The sequence below is a fragment of the Pinus tabuliformis genome, chromosome 4_1 (genome assembly GCF_031772625.1).
Source record: "Pinus tabuliformis cultivar Carrire ecotype Pingquan chromosome 4_1, CPIR1, whole genome shotgun sequence".
Lineage (NCBI taxonomy): Eukaryota > Viridiplantae > Streptophyta > Pinopsida > Pinales > Pinaceae > Pinus > Pinus tabuliformis.
The window spans coordinates 601,144,792-601,157,438 of record NC_142303.1 but is presented as its reverse complement, the minus strand read 5'-3'; the positions used below and the strand labels follow the sequence as shown (position 1 = coordinate 601,157,438).

The window sequence follows — 12,647 nt, the reverse complement described above, 5'->3', positions numbered from 1 at the left end:
AAGTGGCTCAATCCTTCAGTCACTGGGGTATAGGAGGCTATGGGTAATTTGCAGAGCGAAGCTGGTGGGGTACTGTGGTTAGAACAATACCTAACAGGGAAAGATCAAGTTGGAGGGAGTTGCTGCCGAGGTGGACTTTTAGCCAAGGAATCCAGATCAGTAGACTATCGAAGTGGGGCAACTTGACGTTGGCAGAGGGATTTCCAGAAGGGAAATCGAGACTCAGAGGGAGTTGAACCGAGAACTTCTAGACGGGAAGTTGAGAGACTCAGCAGGAGTCAAATAGGGGACTTCCAGGAGGGAAGTAAAGAGACTCGAAAGAGTCAAAAGAGGAGCAGCGAAATGGCAGTGAATGGGCTGAGAGATCAAGATACACTGGACGGAGCTTCCAACTTCGTAGTCTGAAAGGCCAGGATCTTGTCCATTCTAGATAGGTATCGCATCAAGCACTTCGCCTTGTAAACGATAGTGATCCCAGTTGACCCGGCTGAAAATGAGAAGTACGAAGAAGCAATGGCCAGGGCTAAGTGCATCATCCTTGACCACATATTGCCGAGAAGGGTACGGCAAATGAGATGTGGGATGCCCTGAAGAAGTTGTATCAGCATACTTTCGTGCAGAGGAAGATGCTTCTAGAAAATCAGTTGCGATCATACCAGATGCAAAGGGGAGAGCAGATAGATATCTTCCTCGAGCGATTGATAGAGATCCGGGACCAACTGACTTCCATAGGGGCCACGCCAGATGAGGAGATGTTGGTGAGGACCGCATTGAACGTAGTCTTAGAGGACTGGGAGGTATTTGTCCAGAGCTTACTGGGCAGGTCGAACCTTCCGAATTGGGAGGAACTGTGGGCAGCTCTTCGTCAAGAAGAGATCAGATGGCTGACCAAGGCAGGGAGTAGCGGTAAAGAGGTCAGAATCAAGAAGGAGGATGAGGAGGATGCTGCTCTAGCATCTGCGGGAAAGAAGGAGAAACGAAAGAAGGATCTCTCCAAGGTCAAGCGCTTTCATTGTGGGGAACTGGGTCACTATGCGAATTAGTGTCCAAGGAAGAAGGGCAAGGGAGAGGCTTCTGAGACCAAGGCAACGCCAGTGAGGGTGGAGAAAGAAGTGGAGACAGAAGACGACTGTGCCATGAGTGCTCATACGCCACTTGAGAGGAAGTGGGGAGACATCGAGCTGTAGTCAGATGGACTACAGACGATGAGGGGCAGGAACCTCGAGGTACCCAACCTCTTGGATTATACTTGGCTACGGGAGCCCCGAAGAGGAGTAGCAGGACTGGCGGATGTCGGTAGAGACGATGTGGATGGAGCAACAAAGAGTGTTGTAGTGCAAGAGTCCTGGGACAACGTGAGGCATCAACGCGAGATGCATGGAGTTGTTGCAATAGCACAGAGGTTAGTAGAGGGAGCACTTGTTAGCGACAAAGGGAGCTTCAACATCAGGAGTGTTTCTAGCCTGACAGAGATGTCAAAATTGGGAGGATCAGTTACTTACTTCTCATTAACAGTTGCAGTGCAATGGTTAGCAGTGGTAGTGCTATGGGCAGCATGATGCAACATGATGAGAGGGGATGCAATGTAGATGCAGTAGTGGCAGTGGCAGAGCCATGGGTAGTAGCATGGATGCAGAGGGAGCTGCCGTACAGATGCAACAATGGCAGTGGCAGGGCCATGGGTAGCAGTACAGGATGCAACAGTGCAGAGGATGTTGGGCGGGGAGGCCTAGCATCAGCACAGGGACCGATGCTAGATGATCAGGGTGATACTCAATGAGGAGTATTACTAGAGAACAGTCCTCGCTAAGAGGGAGTGTTGATTTTGGGTAGCATCAGATGTGCTCTAGCCACGAAAATTGGTGGAGAGGCTAAAGCACATGAGATCTCCAAGACCCATAAATGGTTTGGGCAGAATCTAACCGGTTTGGGAGATATTAAAATAATTAATATTTTTAATGGAGTTCCTAAGTCTAAACTTAGGAAAAATAAAATATTAATGGGTATTAATATAAAATTGGGTTAGAAGGGTCCAAAAGTCATGGATCAAGCCAAATCTAATCATAACCGTTGATTAGAGAATTACTCTCGGCCATTGATGGACCAATAAGAAAAGTATAAGAGGAGGCTTGAGGGTCAGTTGGAGGACACAAGAAGAGAGATCAAGAACTCGATTTTCTGGGACAGCGTTTGCTGAGGAAATTGAGTGAAGTGATCTGAGTTGCAGCTGAGGGGTAGTGAATACATAGTAGAGAGGCAGAATTAGTACAGGGAGGATCAACGCAAAATTCGGGAGAGGTTGACGCAGAGCCAGCTAGAGGCCATGCAGAGGCAACCAGGTGCTGCGCAGAGCTAGAGAGGGCCAGCGTGTGAGACACAAAGGTTGATGCAGAGCCCGGAGAGGCTGACGCTAGGCCAGAGAGGTTGACGCAGGCCCTAGAGGCAGCGCTGGGAGATTTTTGTGGGACAGATTGGAGTTGGAGAGCTGGATAGGGTGATGTAGAGCAGCAAAAGCTATATTGTTACTGTGGGATGGTTCATCCAGTGACTTAGCCGGAATATCTGTCTCCAACTGAGAGGTACTACTATCGAGGGAATTCTTTGTTGGGTGAGCCATTTCCGGCACCCAAGTTGTATTCTGAAACTGCATAATAATAAAACCCTCTGAATAGCTGCACCAGTTTTCCCGCATTGGGTTTTTCGGGGGGACATTAGTCCAAAAACAACGGTGTCACTTGTGTGCTTGTTTTCAGTTGATGATCTGTATGTGTTGATATTGTGCTTGTATTTATTTTGAGTATTTACATGGTAAATAACTTGTTAAGTAATTGGACAAGTAGGAAGAAATAAATCAGATAGCACAGGAAGAATTTCTAACGAGTTAAACTTAGAAATTTCAACAATAAACCCTCAAAAATGCTGCACCGGTTTTCTCGCATTGGGTTTTTCCGGGGACTATTGTGTCCAAAAATAAGTATGTCCTATGTATCTTGTTCTTTGCTTTGTTTTCTGTTTCATGAGATCAAATATTTAATAAGTGTAGGTTGCAAAAGTAATTTACTTTAGTATTGAGAAGAATAACCTGGTTAATGTATATTAAAAATCAAGTAGGTGAAGTAGATTCAGATTTGCTGCAGTAGGGGTTTTTAGAGTCTAGGAATTTTCACAAGGTATTCATGATGATTATGAAGTAAGAATAGCTTTCTTTCTATTTTGTTACGCATACATATAGAATGTGAATGTTTTGCTTCATAATATTTGGGTATTCTTATTGAAAACTATTGGTGTACCCTTTTCCAAGTCTACGTTTGATTAACATCTAAACCCTAATTGGTCTCCTTCATGGAGGAGTAAGATGCCTAGGTTGATTTAAGGTGCAAGTCAAGAGTATTTCTAGTGCTCTAGGATTATTACTTGTGGGCCCTAGAAATAAGTGATTTACTTCATTGGCTCGTATGCCCTAATGCTAGAAGGCAACAATGTAGGGTTTGTATGGTTTTCTTGAAGGTGGTCGTCATTTTTCTTTTATCTTTAATTTCTTATGGTAAATTTAGGTTAAGTTACTGAAAAACCTTTTATCATAGCCTTATAAAGCATATACTTGATATTTATATGGTTGAAAAGTGTTATATCATCATTTTATTACATATCTTGTGAAATTTACATCATTTTTATTCCTATTTTAGGGTTGGCTACTGATGTCAACCTTTGTGAGGCTATAGAACCCTTTCTAACTACAAAAAATGTCATAAGTTGACCTAGATTTATATCCAAAGCATCCCTTTCAGGACTAAGTGTCTTTGGCACTGATTTTGGGGCTGTTATAAGCTAGTTGCATTCACTGTGATTTTTCTAGATTTTAAACCCCAGTTTATGATACCCATAGAATTCCTTAGCGATTCTTGCTTCTAGGATTTTCTTGTGGTGAATTGGTTGAATTAACTTATCTCAACACTAACAAGACCCTTCTTAGCCAAAACTTGAGGATTATTATCCATATCCACTCAAGCCTTAATTCACTGAGCCTATTCTAAGTGGATATCTCATTGTAAGCCTCTTACAGGGCAATTAGCTTGGGTTACTTGATCTCGAGTTCTTACAGGGAAGCCTCCCATGTAAGGAGAATTTCTGACCCTGATCACCTAAATGAAGAAATTGAACCCTTAACCTCTGTCTTCAAAAACCTAGGATACAAAGGGTTCAGTATTAAGAAAGCTATAAGAAGAGCTCAGGATAAGGTCCTCTCTAAGGGTCCTCCTGAAAACAGGAAAGAAAATTGTGGGAAAGTATACCTTCCATTCATCCAAGGGATTACGGATAAGATTGCAAAATTTTGAAGAAAGAATAACATAAACACTCAATTTACAACATGTGGAACAATAAGGCAAATGATGAGGTCAGTCAAGGATAACATAGATCATCAACAACTCAAGGGTGTGTACAAGATTGATTGCTCTTGTGGCAAGAGTTATATTGGGGAAACAAGACAGTCTCTGAAAATAAGACTTAAAGAGCATGGAGCTGATATAAATAATGGGAGATCCCTTACATCAGCCCTTGCGGAACACTCATCCAAAACCAAACATCATGTATGTTTAGAAGACGCTAAAATAATTGCAAGAGAGGATCATTATAAAAAGAGAAAATTCAGAGAGGCCATCGAAATTATGAAATTTCCTCAGAACCTCAATAGGGACAATGGGAGTGAGATTAGTGGAAACTGGCTTCCCCTGATTAGGCAAATAAATCCCTCCAAACCTTTAGAAGCATAATATCATAGGTTCCCCAAAATTGATAAAATTAATAAAATTAATAAATTAACTAATTTAATTTTAATTAAATTAAATTAATCAATTAAATTTGTTAAATTAATTTTAATTAAATTAATAAAATTAGTTAATTTGATTAACTAAATTAATTTGATTTAATTAAATTAATGTTAATTAAAAATTAATTAAAATTAATCAATTAATTAAAACTGAAAATTAATTAATAATAAACAAAATTAACATTTGAATCAAAGAGATTTAGAATAGTTGGTGAGGGAGTGCACTGTTAAGGCGCTCCATAAGTAAAAGGTCACCGGTTCTAGTCTCGCCGATTCCAAAAATCCAACATGGTTTCCGCTGGTGCGATCCCCAGGTGACTTTGACAGCTTAGACGCCCCTGAGTCATGGCCTCTCAGCCACAGGGTAAGAGTGATTTTCAGGATTCACCCACTTATCAATAAAAAAAAAAACAAAATTAACATTTGATAAAAGAAAATTATAAAATTATTAAAATTGTAAATTACTTAATTAATTGATTAATTAATCAAATAAATTAAAATAATTTACTTATTCATCAATTAGACAATTAGGGTTAAATAAAATTAACATTGGGAGATAAATTGGAAAATAGAAATAATAAATTAAAAAAGAAATTATGAAACAAATGAATTAAATTAATTAATTAATTAATCAATTAAATTTAAATTAATTAATTGAATCAATTGAATCAATTAAATAATTAAATAATGTTTCTTTATTAGATACTTAAGATTAATTAACTAAAATAAAAATAAAAATAATTTTAAAGAGAGAATTATAAATTAATTAATCAATCAAACTCATTTATGAATTAATTATATTAATTAAAATATGGGCGCATAGCGCACGTGGTCGGGGCTGTCGGCTATCTCGCTCCCCACCCGTGTTCGATCCTTGTTGCTTGCTCGCGCTGCCCGACAGCCTATTCAATCTATTCCGCTTCTGTATAGCCTATTTAGTCCATCCCGCATATGTACATAATGTAAAAAATAATGTGAATATTATGACACTGGCCTATATATAGCTTCTAAAGGGGACTTGCCACCCCCATTTCCTTAACAAATAAAAATAAGAAAATTAATTCAAACAATAAAAACTAACCTATAATCAATGGAATAAATAGGATTAATAATCTACATCTCTATTAATTAAATACTTAAGGTTCATGGCTTAATCAAGTAATTAAGTAATTTAGTAATAAATAAAATTAATTTTAATTAAGATAAAATAAAATAAAACTAATTATAAAAATAATAAAATTACATTACATTATAAAAATAAACTTACAATTATTATTTATTAAGGATTATGAATTAATTTATTTATTTATCTAACATATAATGGAAAATCAAATAATTGAAACAATTAAAGCTAGAACACCCAAAATTAAAATAATAAAATTAAAATTATTATATTAAAATAAAAAATAAAAAGAATTCATATATATAAGGGTCGGCATCTATAAAAATTTATCAATTTCTAAGTTTATATATACTCTGGTTGGAAGATTCTTCTCTCAAGGAACTATCATTCATATTCTATCAAATTTAGCCCTGATGATGGACCCCCTTTGGGGTTCGAAATGTCGACAGAATGAACATAATACTGTGGATAATCTGAATCATGCTACTCCAAAGTATGGGAATAGTTTTTAAGTTGATAGTGGTAGCTTTCTCAAAGGTTATACATCTAGGATTTTTCCTAGATACACTTTGTCGTAGGCCTATTATCTTCAGTTATAATAGTGCCAAAATCCTCCAAAGTGGTGGAATGACCTCCAAAAGAAGTAGGACATCTTCCAAAAAAGGTTTGTATGTGGCCTTCAAAAGGTGTAAGCATAATGTTGCACAAAGCGGGGATGTTTTTGGGAAGCAAAGCGTCATTTTCCAAAAATTGTTCGTAGCAAAGCATCTTGAAAGCATCTAATATATGTGTGTGTGTGTGTGTGTGTGTGTGCGCGCATTTATATTAAAAAATAACAATACAAAATACCAAATTAGTTGTAGAAAATATAAGAACGTGCATATTTGTAAATAAATCAAGATAGATATGGCATCCATTGTACATTAATAATTAATTATTCGAGCATCAATAATCTAGAATATAGATTCCTCTCCCCTTGTCTAGCCTTTGCTTCTATTTTGATTCTCTAGGGATATTACTCAACATTTCCCAATTTTGATCAAACGACCTAACCCAAGCCTTATAATATGGTAGGGAAAGCTTAACATGCATGATCAATGATTTTGACTTGAGTGAAGGGTACATTTTTACTAAGGCCATGACATAGGAGCTCAACAATCAACACCACCAACATTGAGGCACATATAGGGCTTAGTGCTCTTGATTAAATGCCAATCACATACCCCCATACATGATATAATCTAATGAAATGCCACAATTCCATTGATCTTGAAATCCTAAAAATTGTTAAGTCTACTAAATTTTCACTGGGATATGAAATTCTATTTTTTCCATATGAAGTCTGATGAGGTTGGAACCACTCTCAAACATCCTATTTCATTTCATGGTAATGTTAAAAGTTTAAGTAAAAGGATGAAAATGAAAGATAAAGGAGAATGCCACTTTTACTTTAAGAATTTAACATTACCATTAAGGATCATCTAGGGAGCATCAAGGGGGCACCTTGGGAGTGTTCGGGAATCATAGTTCCTCATATTAGAGTTCAAAAATTCCGAAACAAAAATCCCAGCAGAACCGTGTGAGCGGTTTTTACAACCTTGGCAGAATCGCGCTTCTGGCCTGCAGAATCGGGCTGGAATTGTAGTTTGGAATTGTCACGGTTCCAAAAGCTCAAGAACCACGAAAAAAGGGCAGAACCGATGTTCGTAGCAGCACCTTGGGAGTGTTTAGGAAGCATATTCGAAAATTCCAAAAAAAAAGCTTAGTGGAAACGTGCGAGTAGTTTTTGGAACTGTGGTGGAACCATGGTTTGGTCCTGCAGAACCATGGTTCGGAACAGTCATAGTTCCAAAATCCCAAGAACTGTGAAAAAAGGGCTGAAAGGCACCTTGGAAGTGTTCAGGAAGCATAGTTCCTCACATAACAGTTCAAAAATTCCAAAAAAAGCCTTGCGGAATCGTGTAAGTGGTTTTTGGAACCATGGCGAAATCGTAGTTTAGACCTACAAAACCGCGTTCTGAATTGTCACAGTTCCAAAAGCCTAGGAACCGTGAAAAAAGGGTGGAACCGTAGTTCTTCCCAAGGATCTCCGATGGATCCGTCCCTGAAGCGAATCTACCTCCTGAACTTGGGGGGCGGGGGACGGTTCTTGCAACATTGGTATCACCCCTTCAGACATGGGAGGGATAGCACCACCTTGGAAGCCCTCAACGTTGGAGAAGAAATTGACACTATGGCCATTTGGAGACCCATGAGACCACCTTTGTGCCCCAAGATGAAATTTGGGGTCCACAAAGGGATATTGACAAAGATTTGAGGGCCAACCCTTACAGGATGATTTTAGAAGACTTCTACACCTACATTGGCACCAAGTAGCCACAACACATTGCTCATTTAGCCCTACACATGGATGAAATCAGCCTTACAACTCACACATGTGGGAAACTATTTATGTTTTGTGTCTTGGCTAGTGGGTTGGCTTGTAACCCACCTCATCATTGTGATTTTACTTGTTGATTAGGGGCTTTTAGGCTTAATTGTATCTATTCCTCCTCATATATATAGAGGAGAGGACACTTTGTTATTCATCATCACATGGACTTGGATTATTTTGGCCTCTTAAGAATTTTGACCTCTTTGTCTTGTGGAGGAAGTTGGATCTATGAATGCATTTTGATATTTGGAGCTATTGTCTTGGATGAATGGATAGAATTTCATGCATTTTATCTTGTTAGTGAACATTTTGTTGGATAAATCTTTTCTTTATGTATAATGTATGGAATATCTTGAATCTAGGGTTTTCTATTGTTCCCTAATTTATTGAAAAATTATTTGATAGAATCTAGATATCATTGTTGCATACATTACTCATGAATAACATGTGAATGATAATCCTAGTGGTGAACTTTGATTAGCTCTCCCATAAAACCTGTCGATTCATTACATAGGTAATCACTAGGGATTTTAATGCTAGGGCATCAATTATCCTTCCTCCTTAGCAAATTTTAGCTATCCAATCAACTAATAAAATCCATCCTCCCAAGGAGTAAGGCATTGAACTACCTTGTTGTTGATTAAATTCACTTTTCATCCATAAATTCTCTCTTTTTCTCTTGACCTAATTCGGCCCCTCTAAGGCCAAGTGTCCAAGCTAGGGCTTGGTGCGAATTTCTAAGAAGGAAGTATTTTCATAATAAAAGAGCCTAAATATCAAGAGGATAGTATTTTCCACATAATCTCTCCTTTTGGTGGGCACCCACTTCAATCTTGTCCATAAATTCCTTTGCCCTAGTTGTTTTCCCTAGGGAAACCCTAGTTTAGATTTAGCTTCAACTTGGGGTCTTCTTGTGGGTTTCATGTGCCTTGACCTTGCAGATATATATAATTGGAAACCCTTTCTCTTCACCTTGACTTTTTCCCACACCAACCCTCCACCTATTAATCAAGCCCTAGGTCTTGTGTGCATAAAATTGGCATATCTAAGGAAAGCAAATTGCCCTAACTCTTTGATAAGAGCCTTGTACATAAGTTGTGTCTTTCCTTTAGAAGCCCTTAGGTCACCTCATACCTCAAACATAGAATACCTATTAGGTGACCATACCATACCGAAACTCCTCCCATTGGTGAAAGTCCATAAAGAGCAGGGAGTTTTCGTTGTGGTGATAGAGGGCGATTACTCCATTATTGCCTCTTGGTCTAGTAATAGCCTTGTAAGGTACCCCTCTCCAAGGCTTGCTAGATTTTGCGGCAACAAGTCCAAGAACAAAGTTTGTTCAACTTGACAACAAAGGTGTCCTAGTGAAGCCAAAAACTGCGTTGATACCAATCATTAAACTTGGAGAGCACCCTGCAACAAATGGAGAATAATCTGCAACACAGATATTCAACATAAACATTAAAGTATAAAAATATTACAACAACTACAAAGAAGCACACACAACAACAAATACATTTTTCTTAGTAAGGTCATAAATAGAAACAATGCTTCCTCTAATACAGTGGTGAAAAGTTTACTACTAAAAATTCAATTAAGAGATTTCTTTGCACATCCCATACCAAAATGAAGACCACTAATTACATTCATGATATAAGTAGCAATACCCTAACATTGGATTGAATTGTAACTTACAACTATATTTTCATTATTTTATTTTATTTTAAGACATATTGATTAATATCATATAAAATCAACAACCCTACAACCATATTTAATGTGTATTTTAAATATATCATTGGATCAAAACATGGTAACTAATATCACTTAAGATCAACATCCTTACCATATTTAACGTGCATAATAAATATATTATTGGATCTTAAGCACGTAAGTACATGCTACCACCACCTCTTGTAGTAACCTAAGAGACTCCTTCTTTCTAGTTGATTATTGGTTGACTACATATAATTTCATAACTTGTATCACCAAATAACTGTTTGAATCTCTAACAACTATAATTTGTAGGGCACCACCTTTGTTTCAATTTCTTATGGTCTATACTTACAATGCTGCCTTTCTCCATATCTGTTTCCATTGTATAGAGAAAAACTCTTTTTTCAATGTTTTAGAGTTCTGGATCACTTGATTACTATTTTCTTCAGCTTTGCATATGGGTTCTGATAAGTTCCATGTGGATCGTCCATGATGATATTATATCCTTGTGTCATGATTTCCGAATACATACAGTTCAATTCCTTCTGGCTCACTATTGTTTGCATACCTGTATATCGGTTTGCAGATAGCTCAGAATGCGGATTTCTTCTCCTTTGGGACGAATGACCTGACACAGATGACATTTGGATACAGCAGAGATGATGTAAGCAAGTTTTTGCCAGCATACTTATCTCAAGGCATTCTTCAGAATGACCCCTTTGAGGTGAGACATCGATCCATTTATTGTTCAGTTGTTATAAATAAGCCTGCCTCATTGTTTTCAGTTTCTGCTATTAATGTACCATATATGAAGCAACTGATCCCTCAGCCAAATTCAGTCAAATGAATTTGATGTGTTTTTTCTTCTTCTTTTGGATGTCAGGTCCTTGATCAAAGGGGTGTTGGCCAGTTGATCAAGATTGCCACTGAAAGAGGCCGTAAAGCTAAACCTGATTTAAAGGTGGGAGCTTGTTGGATACCCACTGCAAACATACGCAATTGTTATATCAACATCTTGTTATATATCTTGCTCAGAGTAGATTAAAGCTGACCTTAAAATTAAAGCTATGGCTGTGAATCCAGTATAAGACAAGCCATTTACCCATAGATAAATTAGTATCAGGAAAGCTTCCACGCATTTTCTCAAAATGAATGAAACCCTAGTAGATTAGCCTTAGTCTGCACTGAACCATTCAGTCAAGAGTGATCAACTAAAAAGATTGCTTTCTGCATGTGAAGCTTTTGTGACGATGCATCGATATGTTGCAATCATCCATGATTTTTTTTAATTGCACTACAGGTCGGAATATGTGGAGAGCATGGTGGAGAACCATCCTCTGTAGCATTCTTTGCAGAAGCTGGATTAGACTATGTTTCTTGTTCGCCTTTCAGGTTTTTCCCTCACCACTAAACATCTTGAAACTACAATGAAATTATGTTTAACAAGGATAACGATGCCTTGATTTCCATCATTCACTCCTACAGCATCAGGTGGTATACATTGCAAGTGTCTAACAAAATCTTGGTTGGCAGGGTTCCCATTGCAAGATTGGCTGCAGCTCAGGCTGCTTGCTGAAAATCTGTTCTGTTTGAAGCGTGAGATTGGTCGTGGTAGGTGGTAACCTTTAAATAATGTGATATCGATCTTATGATCTCCTGCAAACACTAGAACAAGTGTAAATAATTTAATGTTGCCGTCGTTCATCGTTTATTTATGGAGATATAGGAGATATCTGAGTTGTGCCTTCCTTGTCCAGCAAATGGAAATCTTGTTGAGCCTGATACTTAACTGAGCATATAACGCGGGCATATCAATCATATGACCCCATTCTCTTTATATTGCTACCTCATTAGCTTCTTTTTAGGCTTGAAGTCCTGTTTCTAACAGTAACATGACAGTACTAATAGTCCTCTTAAAGTCTCAGTAATAGCTGGGCTGGTCGATGTTAAAGATTTATTATATCCCAGCCTGAAAGCATGTCATGTGGAATGTATACAAAGGTGTGGCCTATTTGGAAATGTATATTTTAGAGATTCAAAATTATTTCAAAGTGCTTGGAAGTTGAAAATTAGTCATCGTGGTTTTAATCTGATTAATTTTATTTTTATTTTTATTTTGAATTTTTGCTGGGAATATGAATAAGTTAAATTTATTTTAATAGAGAATAATAATCATTATCATTAATAAATAATAAATAAGACATTAGCTTATTTAAAAATATTTATACTTAAAATAGTTTAATTTATATTTTAAATAATATCATATTTAAAATTATATATACGAGGGAATTAGAAAAAAAATTAAATAGGAGGTCTTGGATAAAAGGTGATATAGTGAATATGATGAAATGCAATCTTACCAAATTATATATATATATATATATATATATAATTATTATAAACATATATATATATATATATATATATATATATAATTATTATAAACATATATATATATATATCATTATTATAAACATACATACCAAATATTTTTTTTTAAATTTCTTGCTTTGCATGTACAAAGGTATTCTATATAGATAGAGTTT

The 12,647-nt window shown here is 37.0% G+C and overlaps 1 protein-coding gene across 4 annotated transcripts in view; it reads left to right on the top strand.

The window, feature by feature from the left end:
* The window catches only part of PPDK (pyruvate orthophosphate dikinase), a 54,421-nt gene extending 42,276 nt beyond the window's left edge, over positions 1 to 12,145 (top strand). For all 4 annotated transcript variants that reach the window (XM_089420130.1, XM_089420129.1, XM_089420128.1 and 1 more), the window contains 4 exons: positions 10,688 to 10,825; positions 10,985 to 11,062; positions 11,402 to 11,493; positions 11,635 to 12,145. In XM_089420130.1, the coding sequence (XP_089276256.1) occupies positions 10,688 to 10,825; positions 10,985 to 11,062; positions 11,402 to 11,493; positions 11,635 to 11,677 (351 nt within the window). In that variant the 3' untranslated portion in view covers positions 11,678 to 12,145. The remainder of the gene's footprint in view (positions 1 to 10,687; positions 10,826 to 10,984; positions 11,063 to 11,401; positions 11,494 to 11,634) is intronic.
* The last annotated feature ends 502 nt before the right edge of the window (positions 12,146 to 12,647 follow it).